General features: G+C 40.8%; 2 protein-coding genes across 5 annotated transcripts in view; one reads left to right on the plus strand and one right to left on the minus strand.

The window, feature by feature from the left end:
- The window catches only part of LOC135093853 (uncharacterized), a 2,771-nt gene extending 924 nt beyond the window's left edge, over positions 1-1,847 (plus strand). The window contains exons 1-2 of the mRNA XM_063993423.1: positions 1-186; positions 346-1,847. The exon at positions 1-186 is cut by the window's left edge and continues 924 nt beyond it. Coding sequence (XP_063849493.1) covers positions 1-186; positions 346-757 — 598 coding nt within the window. The 3' untranslated portion in view covers positions 758-1,847. The remainder of the gene's footprint in view (positions 187-345) is intronic.
- A 4,937-nt stretch (positions 1,848-6,784) lies between these two features.
- Positions 6,785-12,545, minus strand: part of LOC135094093 (polycomb protein suz12-A-like) — a 38,030-nt gene continuing 32,269 nt past the window's right edge. For 2 of the 4 annotated variants that reach the window (XM_063993876.1, XM_063993878.1), the window contains exon 13: positions 6,785-9,098. In XM_063993876.1, the coding sequence (XP_063849946.1) occupies positions 9,067-9,098 (32 nt within the window). In that variant the 3' untranslated portion in view covers positions 6,785-9,066. Of the gene's footprint in view, positions 9,142-12,545 lie in introns of all 4 variants that reach the window. The other 2 variants (XM_063993877.1, XM_063993875.1) reach the window with 1 other exon arrangement.

Raw genomic sequence — 12,545 nt, forward strand, 5'->3', positions numbered from 1 at the left:
ATCACTTATTCATCCTTTAGAGTTTGCACTGCTGGCCAGGAAGGAACAAAGGGAGCAGTGGCATGGCCGCACCATTTGGAAGACGCCAACATTTGCAATGCTGTTGCAGGGTGAGGTGGACGTGCAGATAGAACACGGAGTGAAGGTTCTGGGCAAGGCCGTCACTGTTAACTCATTACTCACTCAGTACGTAACAACCCCATTCACTCTGATTATAATAAGTAATATGAAGACAAATTTTTTCCCCAGAGGCATGAAAGCAGTTGTGGTGGCCTGTAGCTTTTCCTGTGCTTGAGGGGGACCAGCTACATCAGCTATGTGAACAACACACTCGTGGCATTGCAGGCAGGTGATGGTGACGAGGGTGTCATTCAATGAGTGGCTGCTGCATGAGCCCCAGCTGCCAGGCGAGGTGACATTGCAACTGGTTGTGGTGGTGGAGTGCCGGGAGGTGTTCACCTGTGACCTGACACGTCTTCTCAAGGGGAGGCTGCTGCCCCAGACCACCCAGCGGTGTCGTTCAGAGGAGGTGCTAGACCTGCTGGGATCCCTGCGGGTGCTGTGGCTGGTGGATGGCTCTGAGGCCACAGCACAGGCATCCGATGTGCTGCACCAGCTGGTGGAGCTGTGCAGCAAGGGCCACATGGTGTTGTTCAGGGGCCACCAACACTTCCTGGATGAAGCGGGAGTCACTCTGCCCAGACTCGATGTAAAGAACCTCCCATTTGGCTTCTGCAGCTTCCCTGGGGGCAGATAGGTGGGAAGGGTGGAGGCAGAATATTCCTGTCATCCAGAAGTATGTTGTCTCATCCTAACTTAGTGCAGGTGGTGCAGCACATATTCCAGATTCAGGTGGTCCTTGGCATTAATCTTCATTGTAGTTGTCCCAGTGTGTTCTGCAGAGGCTTTTTGAGGTGGTTGGCAGCTACCCTGCTGAACTCTTGCCTTTTTTTTTTTTTTTACTTGGGGAATTGATGGAGCCATGCAGGCTGTGGTGCTACTGCCTTTAGTGCTGATTAAATTCTGGTGAGTTCATGGAATTAGTAAAGCAAATCTATAACTCGGACAGAAAAAAATGGGAGGAATTAGAGAAGTCAAGTTTGCATATCTAGAAAAATTGTATAAAAAGATATTGGAAATGTAGATCAGTGTAAGGGATAAAAAAAGGTTTACTAAAGAAGACACTAAATGCCTAATTTGCAATGCAGAGGTGGAAAATCTTAAACACTATGGTATGCAAGGTGAGAGAAGGGAGTACCTCAAGCTGCCTCACTGTCAAGGACATCCGGGCTCTGACCACATTAAATAATAGCTTGTATATTTTTATGAAACTAACAGATTTTTCTATAATACCAATGTATGCTTGTGGTTTAAGTGATGAAGTTGCTACTATTTAAGTTAGTGGTTCTCAACCATCCCTCCTGGGGGGTGGTGTGGTCACAGGATGGGAGAAAAAAATAAATAAATAAAAATTAAATATAATAATAATAATAATAATAATAATAATAATAATAATAATAATAATAGTGTGGTCCAATACAATGATAGTCTAGCCAAGGGCTATTTATATGTCTATCTGATTATATCTATCTATGGTGGCATAGTTGTAGAGGGGGTTGAGTGGGTGGCACAGAGAAGAGGGTGGCCCCAACTGCATTGAACCAGCCTTGGGAGGGCCCAGCTTGCAAAAGGTTGAAACCCCCTTTTTTAAGTTCCTAATTTGAGTCTGCAGCTTGTAATTGTGGACCCAAAACTGATGGTAACACAGTGGCAGCTCATGACTAAAATTAGTGGTGGTGCTGCTTCAGAAGATTTTTAGCAACTGTTTTAGTATTATATATATATATATATATATATATATATATATATATATATATATATATATATATATATATATATATATATATATATGTTACAGTCAATACCTGAATCCAGACAATTTGTAAAGTGACTTATTTTTTCAGGCAATTTGTGAACTGCCTGGTTAGGTTAGGTTAGGTTAGGTTAGGTTAGGTTAGGTTGGTTAGGTTAACCTAACCTAACCTAACCTAACCTAACCTAACCTAACCTAACCAGGCAGTTCACAAATTGCCTGAAAAAATAAGTCACTTTACAAATTGTCTGGATTCAGGTATTGACTGTAACATATATATATATTACTTCATTATCACATTAAAGTACATGGTACATGGTTTTGAATGCCACACATGCTGAGTAAAAAAAAAAAAAAAAAAAAAAAAAAAAATACCTTCCACTTCCACAGCAGAGTCGGCACTGTGGAAGCGACAGTGCTGTCTCTACCAAGCATGCAACTTGATTCCTCAGACACATGCACATGCACACAGCCAAACACTGCATTGCTGGAACTGGATTACATCATACAAGAATTTTTGTCATTTTCATGATTGAAGGAATGGCTACTGACATTAAGCTTAAGGATTATATAATGTACAAGTATAAAGAAAGAATTAAAGAAAAAAGTCATTATATTGAATGTTATCTATATCAAGTAAAAATAGGGGGTGCTGCAGTTTTGCAGTGCCTATACATGAGCTGCCACTGCTTTCACAATCCCAGTATCTCAAGAAGCTTAGTTACATAAATTTAGATTAAGGACTTAGTGAAATAAAATGGTTCATCCTGTTTTCACACCATCAAATTCCACTGCCTCTCTCTCCATGCCTAACAGCAGCTTGGCTGTTCACTGGGTGCAAGTGCCACCACATGTAAAGGGTACTAAACAAATCAGGATACAAAAGGTTTTTACTGTAAATATTCACCAGTAAGTATGACAAACACTTTTCAGATAAATAAATCTATATAGACATGTCAAGTCCTACCTACATACAAAGGGCTCATCAGAGTAACTTATAATACATTAAAATTGTTGGCTAAAAGAAAGACTGAAGTCTGGTAAAAGGAAAGAATACAGCATAGATACAAAAATAGTGCTGGCAGCCAGGGAGGGCAAGCAAGCACTTGGCCAGTGCACCCTGCCACACCAGTGCTGCAGTGCTGAGCCAACTCTCCCTCCTCTTTGGGGTCATACTCTTGGAAACATAAAAAAGCAAGACAGTCTTCCAGGACTTGTGGGAAGTTCTACATTGTAACATATTATTATTACACATATAACATAAAAGAGCAGTGATAATAGATTCACTGAGTGATCCTTGAATGTAGCAATATGGTAAGGCCGTATGTTACTGGACTAGTCACAGAAAACCTCACTCCATCAACAACACAGGGATTGCATTCTATCGAGTTCCATTATCTTATATCCAAGTTGTGATTTCTCACTTCACAACAAAGGGCAGGATCAGTACAGGTGTGACAAGCAACAGCCTTGTACTTTTATTTCCAGCTACACCAGTGACTTGTATGGAATAGATCAGTTTACTTTTTGCTTTCTATCCCTCTGTCTCATGCACTGCATCTATCAACTATCCTTTCATGTTTACCTTCTGCATTACGGACGTCTGTTGCATTTCATCTACATCCCTTATTCTAACGGCCCTACCTGCTGTGTTTAAATTAATGTAATAAAACAGTATGTACAAGAATTGCCCTTACACTGCCATGTATACAAGGCAGAAGGATGAGTTGTGATGAAGACACATTCTGATTGCAACAAGACAGAATACCTTTTCTTCACACAACTGCAAAGGAGGGGGAGGGGCCTTCCTACCTAATGTCTCATCTCAACACTTTCTGAGCTAGAGTTGAAAATATAATGCGAGGTAAGGGAAGGCCTGGGGTTAACACCATACTTTACACAGCCAAGCCTCTTCTAGTCCGAGGCTTTGTGAGAGGGCAATATCTTAGCAGAAATGTTCACACTTGATAATGCTGCTAATGCTTCACTTACATGATGTATCATGTTACAATCCTACAAACACCTAAGATGCAGCTGCAAGCAAGGCATCTCAGGAACTAAATTGACCACCTTCTGTCTCTGACTTTTAGGAGAGTAACATGCTGAGTGGGCTTTTTCTTGATTTTTTCCCTTAGCCACATTTCTTAGCACATAAAAGCAGATCAAACATAAAAATAAAAGACGCAGCCATTGTTAGAGATGAAGGTTACGGATCGAACCCCTAATTGTTCCAGACAGGTCAAGGAGGAAGGATTTAATGCTGACATGCATCACTGAAACCAAATGCTCTGTAAAAAGCTTAATGTTACACAAATGATGAGAGAGAGAGAGAGAGAGAGAGAGAGAGAGAGAGAGAGAGAGAGAGAGAGAGAGAGAGAGAGAGAGAGAGAGAGAGAGAGAGAGAGAGAGAGAGAGAGAGAGAGAGAGAGAGAGAGAGAGCATGGAAGAGGTGATGGCAGTATGAACGGAGTGATGTCAGTGGCTGGGAAACAGGAAATAACACATTGTGGCATAAAATCTGCTGTGCCACAGTAAATGCAAAGAGGCACCACATGACAAGAAGAAACCAGAGAAGAATCAAAGAAGTGAGATGCAAAAAATAAATAAATAAATAAATAAATAAATAAATAAATAAATAAATAAATAAATAAAAATATAAATGAATAAGTAAAAAATAAAGAAGAAACAAAAGAGAGGATACAAGATATAACAAATAAGAGTGAAAGATAATACAGGAAATGACAGAAATAAAGAACCAAGAAATAAGACAACACAACAGATCCAAGCAAACCCTCTGAGGTGCAGCTGTGTGAGGTTTTATGCAATCCTGACTGCAAGACACTTGTCCCCACTACTCCATGGAAGGTTATCAAGGCATGGAAATGACTGACTTCTGGGGATATGCAACCAAGAGATGACTAATCTGAGACAGGGCAGTTGGTGGGAAACCAGATCTTCAGACTGAGGGGAAGTATAAAATACAGTGGAAGTGATGGAAGCTTGTCATCTCTCAGTATGAATAACAAAGCAAGTGCAGCTGCAAACATCTTTATTTCATTCCAATGTTTCAGTGTGGAAACCATACCATTATCAAGGATCTGTGACAACAGAAACATAGTTTTAAAAAAATAAATAAAAATATAAAATTCCTTGTATTTTTTTTCACACTGGTTTTGTTGTCACAGATTCTTGATGATGGCATGGTCTCTGCCAAATCATCAAAATGAAATAAAGATATTCGCTGGTGCACTCACTTTGTTATTCACACTGAGAGATGACTAGCTTGCATCACTTCCACTGCATTTTGTGCTTCCCCTCAGTCTTAACTCTTCTGATCCAATGACTACCTCTCTATAAACCTTGGCTATTAGTGGCAGCTGTTCCTAACCTGATGGTAAACTGATGTCACAGCTGCGTTACCCATCCTATGAGGCTGGGAGCGAAGTCTATCTGGCCACTGACATCATCTGCTGTGATAATGACTGGAAAGATAATGTAAGACAATGAATCCTCACTGTCAGCAACAATAATAATAATGATAATGACAATAACAACAATAATAATAATATGATAATAATAATAGTACAGTAGTGGCAGTACTAGGCTTATTTCCTCAGTCACATTTCAGTCACTCACTCTCTCTCTATCTGTCTGTACATTTGAGCAGTTCTACTTACTGGTTACACATGCTATCAGTCAGCCAGTTCCTTACACTCACCAGTCACTTCATTCAGCCCTACACACAACAGTCAGTCTCACAATAATCAGTTGCCTCGATGTGTGGGTGAGTCACGCAACATCACACTTCAGTCAGTCAGCCAAGTGTTGATATCCAAGCTGGCCAGTCAAATATTCACCAGTTCACTCTTCCACAAAAATCACAAACTTAGAACTGACAAGTACCATGCTCCTTCCATGACAGTACAGATCACCACTAGTTAAGGTAATATACATCTCCTACAAGTCACCTTACATCAATAATACTATCAATACTTTTTTTATTTATTTATTTATTTTTTATAACTAGCATAAACTACCACCATCACTGCATCCCACACTACCACAACTGCCATCAATGCTTGTGTTTCAGAAGTTACTGGGACTGTTTAAGGGGTCACTTGTAAGAAGACAGTGAGAGGTCTGACTATTTCACTAGCCAATTTAGGGTCTTCTTAAATACAGGTTGCAATTGAAAATAATGATGCTTTAAAGGATGTTTTGAGAGCATTTAACAGGTTCTAGTGCAAATTTGTAAAGGTTTTCAAGGGTGTTTTTATGATTCTAGTGATATTTACGACTAATTAAACTTTTTAGGGTTTTCAAGGGTGTTTTCATGATTCTAGATATAAACAGGTTCTAGTTCTTACTGTTTTAAATGATGTTTCCATGTTTCTTGAGATAACTGAACAGATTCTGGTGAAAGGGCATTTCCATGATTCCAGAGATAGTCTGACAGGTTCATGTGGGAGTTATCAGTGTTTTCAAGGGTTTAAGAATACAAATCTATGTTGCACACTGAGGCAAAACAAGTGTTGAGAATGATGTATTTCTAGGTGTATTTGTAGTAGTGTTATTGGTGTGGTAGTGTGGTGAAGTACTGGAGTGTTACATGTGTCAGGCTGGGCTAGTTGGGTGAGACTGATGCTGCTGTGTTGTACTATTGAGAAAACTCTAACCTGGTATGAGCCTGAGTGATGAGAACACACAACCCTCTTTTTTTTTTTTTCTTTTTAACCTGAAAATTAACACTTGTATGCTGTCAAAATTGTTCACTAGGTTTCATTTTTTCTCCATATATTTCTCATACTAGGATATTGTCTTCCCAATACAAGGAGTCCTTGGTTTATAACAGTCTCAACTGCTGCCATTTGGAGGTTACAATGCTGGCAGTACTTGTCCCTGTACATTTCCTTTTTTTTTTTTTCACTGATTTATTTAATTATTTTTCATTTACTGTATGTCCTCTATATGTCTTCTTACAGGTACAGTAGCTGTTTCTAAGCCCTAGATTATGACTTCACAGTACAGTAATCCCTCAACTATGGCGGGTTCACCTATCACGCCCTCAGTGTCACAAAATTTTCTGGCTAACTGATCTAAATTTATATCATGGATTTCTCGTTATATTGTGGGGTTTCCACAGATGATGTGTATTTCAATTTTTTTAGATTTTAATTACTTTTGTGGTAAAATAAGCATTTTCTTGCCTAAAAATTAATAAATTAATAAATAAAAGTAGAAATATAGTACAGTACTGTACTGTACAACATTACTTTAAATATATATACATAATTTATTGTAGATGAGTAAACAATGAATTGCACATACTGTTGTCATCATCATTAATTGAGTTGTAGTGTCTTCACAGGTGAGTTTACCGAGTTTAATTATTTTTTATACATAAGGATGTGTCTAAAAGTAAGTTTAAGTTTAAAAAGTGTTTAAAAGTGTAGAAAAGGTTTATAAGTGAGGAGATGATGTGCTCTGTGCTGTGATGATGTCGCAACAAAAATGACTGCCTAACCATAATTATAATGGTGTTATACTTGCTCATTTATTGCTGATACTGTCTCATTTATTGCTGACAAAATATTGTCTACATACATGCAATGACTTGCACTAGTAAGTAAAGTACTGAGTCTTAAATACATATAAGAATGAAAATAAAGGAAATGGGATGGGTAACTAATGATATTAGTAACAGATCTTCAAAGAACCTCATCGCTGAGGATAGCAAGTGCTCCATAATTACTGCTACAGAGTTGGGTAGAATGTGGCTGTTTCCATGGCAATGTCAATGATTTGTTTACAGTACCCTGGGAGGTGCCCCAAACCGTTCAGTAGAACGACTAGGGCAGCCCAGGTTGCACTACTGAACACAGGCCTGTTTCTGCTTCGTGGATTTTCACCTATCGCGGGGGATTTTGGAACGTAATACCCATGATAGTCGAGGGATTACTGTACTATGGCATTAGCACAGGTGAGTGACATACTGCTTTGTGTATGAACAGAACTACGTCATATCTTAAGGACCCCCTATAGTACTACACTGCGTGTCATTGAGTGTGTCAAGATGGTTTAGGCCTCCAATGACATGAGGTCACAGTAATGCCACTACCAACTGATGTTCTGACTTGCATACACATTCCTGTCTGCATTTAGAACATGCAGTAACCTAAAACCCTTACTAGATTACCTAAATAAATTATACCCAAGATTATCATAATCAAAATAATCTGGCATCTTACATAGAATACAGTAAGTTTGCCACACATTTCAAAGAAAGACCAATACATATATAAGCCAATCAATGAATGAGAATCAGTGGCAGGGTTACTGTGTTCCTTATGTCCTCATCTGCCTCAACTACTGCCATACACTTGGTATGTGGAGCAGTAGTATGGGAGTGTTACTGTGTGTTTGGCTCAGCTGGTATGGGTGTTTATGGGAATGTTACTGTGTTTGGCATGATGGTGATAGTGTTATTTCACTCACTGTGGTAGGGCTGTGGTGGTGGTGGACATGCAGAGCATTTTTCCAATTCTTTGACTATTAACCTATTCAGTACTAAACACAATTTCCAAACTTCCCCAAATCCTCTACTGCTCATCAGAATAGAAGAAATAGAGCAAATAATTCTTAACTCCTTGAAAAATGCCTTCCAGAGCATGGTGAAACTGATGCCATAGTACTGAAAGTCATGTTACCCACACGCACACCACTCACACACCACTCACAGGCTCCTAGCACACCACACACCACAACTTGACTCAGGCCCATATTCAGAAGCACTGCTCCTTCACCAAGACCACAGAGGTCTTTCAAAGGCCACAGAGATGATGAGCTGGGTTCTCAAGAGTGTTTCTTCAGTTAATAATGTAGAAATATTGTTAACCAGTCACTAGAACCATAAAAACATCTTTTAAAAACCCATTTCAGTTCATCTACAGCCTTCTGAAAGTAGTGAGGGTAAGGTACAGAAGTGTTTCAGAATATAGTATTCTGTGCCACAATGCAAGCATCAACACACCACTAGAGACAACACTGCCCCCACACATACACTCATCGTCACATTGGCAGGGTCCGGGCCCTTGTTGGCAGTGGTGGTGGTGGTGGTGGTGTGGTGGTGGCAGCAGGGGTTAGGGGGGGCTGCTCCTGGCCTGAGGGTTTGTACTTAGCGACCCTGAGAGTCCTCACTGAATGCAACACTTCACATCTCCTTCACCTGCAAGACAGACCACCTGTTTACTCCACACTTCCTCTTCCCTCTGTAACAAAACAAAAAAAAAAAACCTCCTTCTTAATGTCCATTACAAGATCTCTGTGCTGTACAGTTGGCTCCAAGAATTTCAGCACATGTCACAGCAAGATGAGGGCAATATCTGGCATAACCACAATGAAGCAGGAAGTATCCTCAAGATTAGGTAGTGATGGAGAAGCTGTTGGCAACACTGTCTGAGAGAGAAACTGTTTCGGTCTCAAGCATCACTGCCAGCAGCTTCTCTATTCCTATTACCTAACCTTGGGGATACTTCCTATTTCACTGTGTGGTTATGTCAGGTGTAGCCTCATCTTACCATGTGTACCAAAATTTTTGGAGCCAACTGTACCTAATCACACACCCCAGCTTACAAATATTGCTGGGGTCAAAATTAATCACTTTCACTGTGCTTAGTGTATTCCTGCAAGCTGAAGTCCCATGGTGTGCAATTAACTCACTAACAGCAATATATTCCCCAGCTTCACAAAATGGCGAAAAAAAAAAAAGTTGGAAAGCGTTGGAAGTAGACCAGCAGGAAGATTTTTTTTTTTTTATGTAGGAAGGACACTGGCCAAGGGCAACAAAAATCTAATAAAAAAAATGCCCACTGAAATGCCAGTCCCATAAAAGGGTCAAAGCAGTGGTCAAAAATTGATGAATAAGTGTCTTGAAACCTCCCTCTTGAAGGAATTCAAGTCATAGGAAAGTGGAAATACAGAAGAAGGCAGGAAGTTCCAGAGTTTACCAGAGAAAGGGATGAATGATTGAGAATACTGGTTAACTCTTGCGTTAGAGAGGTGGACAGAATAGGGGTGAGAGAAAGAAGAAAGTCTTGTGCAGCGAGGCCGTGGAAGGAGGGGAGGCATGCAGTTAGCAAGATCAGAAGAGCAGTTAGCATGAAAATAGTGGTAGAAGACTGCTAGATATGCAACATTGCGGCAGTGAGAGAGAGGCTGAAGACAGTCAGTTAGAGGAGAGGAGTTGATGAGACAAAAAGCTTTTGATTCCACCCTGTCTAGAAGAGCAGTATGAGTGGAACCCCCCAGACATGTGAAGCATACTCCATACATGGACAGATAAGGCCCTTGTACAGAGTTAGCAGCTGGGGGGGTGAAAAAACTGGCGGAGACATCTCAGAACACCTAACTTCATAGATGCTGTTTTAGCTAGAGATGAGATGTGAAGTTTCCAGTTCAGATTATAAGTAAAGGACAGACCGAGGATGTTCAGTGTAGAAGAGGGGGACAATTGAGTGTCATTGAAGAAGAGGGGATAGTTGTCTGGAAGGTTGTGTCGAGTTGATAGATGGAGGAATTGAGTTTTTGAGGCATTGAACAATACCAAGTATGCTCTGCCCCAATCAGAAATTTTAGAAAGATCAGAAGTCAGGCATTCTGTGGCTTCCCTGCGTGATATATTTACCTCCTGAAGGGTTGGACGTCTATGAAAAGACGTGGAAAAGTGCAGGGTGGTATCATCAGCGTAGGAGTGGATAGGACAAGAAGTTTGGTTTAGAAGATCATTAATGAATAATAAGAAGAGAGTGGGTGGCAGGACAGAACCCTGAGGAACACCACTGTTAATAGATTTAGGAGAAGAACAGTGACCGTCTACCACAGCAGCAATAGAACGGTCAGAAAGGAAACTTGAGATGGAGTTACAGAAAGAAGGATAGAAACTGTAGGAGGGTAGTTTGGAAATCAAAGCTTTGTGCCAGACTCTATCAAAAGCTTTTGATATGTCCAAGGCAACAGCAAAAGTTTCACCAAAATCTGTAAAAGAGGATGACCAAGACTCAGTAAGGAAAGCCAGAAGATCACCAGTAGAGCGGCCTTGACGGAACCCATACTGGCGATCAGATAGAAGGTTGTGAAGTGATAGATGTTTAAGAATCTTCCTGTTGAGGATAGATTCAAAAACTTTAGATAGGCAGGAAATTAAAGCAAAAAGGACGGTAGTTTGAGGGATTAGAACGGTCACCCTTTTTAGGAACAGGTTGAATGTAGGCAAACTTCCAGCAAGAAGGAAAGGTAGATGTTGACAGACAGAGCTGAAAGAGTTTGACTAGGCAAGGTGCAAGCACGGAGGCACAGTTTCGGAGAACAATAGGAGGGACCCCATCAGGTCCATAAGCCTTAAGAGGGTTTAGGCCAGCGAGGGCATGGAAAACATCATTGCGAAGAATTTTAATACGTGGCATGAAGTAGTCAGAGGGTGGAGGAGAGGGAGGAACAAGCCCAGAATCGTCCAAGGTAGAGTTTTTAGCAAAGGTTTGAGCAAAGAGTTCAGCTTTAGAAATAGATGTGATAGCAGTGGTGCCATCTGGTCGAAATAGAGGAGGGAAAGAGGAAGAAGCAAAGTTACTGGAGATATTTTTGGCTAGATGCCAGAAATCACAAGAGAAGTTAGATCTTGAAAGGTTTTGACATTTTCTGTTAATGAAGGAGTTTTTGGCTAGTTGGAGAACAGACTTGGTATGGTTCCGGGCAGAATTATAAAGTGCACGAGATTCTGGTGATGGAAGGCTTAAGTACCTTTTGTGGGCCACCTCTCTATCATGTATAGCAAGAGAACAAGCTGTGTTAAACTAAGGTTTAGGAGGTTTAGGACGAGCAAAAGAGTGAGGAATGTATGCCTCCATGCCAGACACTATCACCTCTGTTATGCGCTCAGCACACAAAGACGGGTCTCTGACACGGAAGCAGTAGTCATTCCAAGGAAAATCAACAAAATACCTCCTCAGGTACCCCCAACTAGCAGAGGCAAAATGCCAGAGGCACCTTCACTTAGGGGGATCCTGAGGAGGGACTGGAGTGATAGGACAAGATAAAGATATGAGATTGTGATCGGAGGAGCCCAACGGAGAAGAAAGGGTGACAGCGTAACCAGAAGGATTAGAGGTCAGGAAAAGGTCAAGAATGTTGGGCGTATCTCCAAGATGGTCAGGAATACGAGTAGGGTGTTGCACCAATTGCTCTAGGTCATGGAGGATAGCAAAGTTGTAGGCTATTTCACTAGGATGGTCAGTGAAGGGAGAGGAAAGCCAAAGCTAGTGGTGAACATTGAAGTCTCCAAGAATGGAGATCTCTGCAAAAGGGAAGCGGGTCAGAATGTGCTCCACTTTGGAAGTTAAGTAATCAAAGAATTTCTTATAGTCAGAGGAGGTAGGTGAGAGGTATACAGCACAGATAAATTTATTATGAGAGTGACTCTGTAGTCGTAGCCAGATGGTGGAAAACTCGAAAGATTCAAGAACGTGGGCACGAGAGCAGGTTAAGTCATTGCGCACATAAACGCAGCATCCAGCTTTGGATCGAAAATGAGGATAGAGAAAGTAGGAGGGAACAGAAAAGGGGCTACTGTCAGTTGCCTCAGACACCTGAGTTTCAGTGAGGAAAAGAAGATGAGGTT

Source organism: Scylla paramamosain, chromosome 44, assembly GCF_035594125.1.
Source record: "Scylla paramamosain isolate STU-SP2022 chromosome 44, ASM3559412v1, whole genome shotgun sequence".
In the NCBI taxonomy this organism is placed as follows: domain Eukaryota; kingdom Metazoa; phylum Arthropoda; class Malacostraca; order Decapoda; family Portunidae; genus Scylla; species Scylla paramamosain.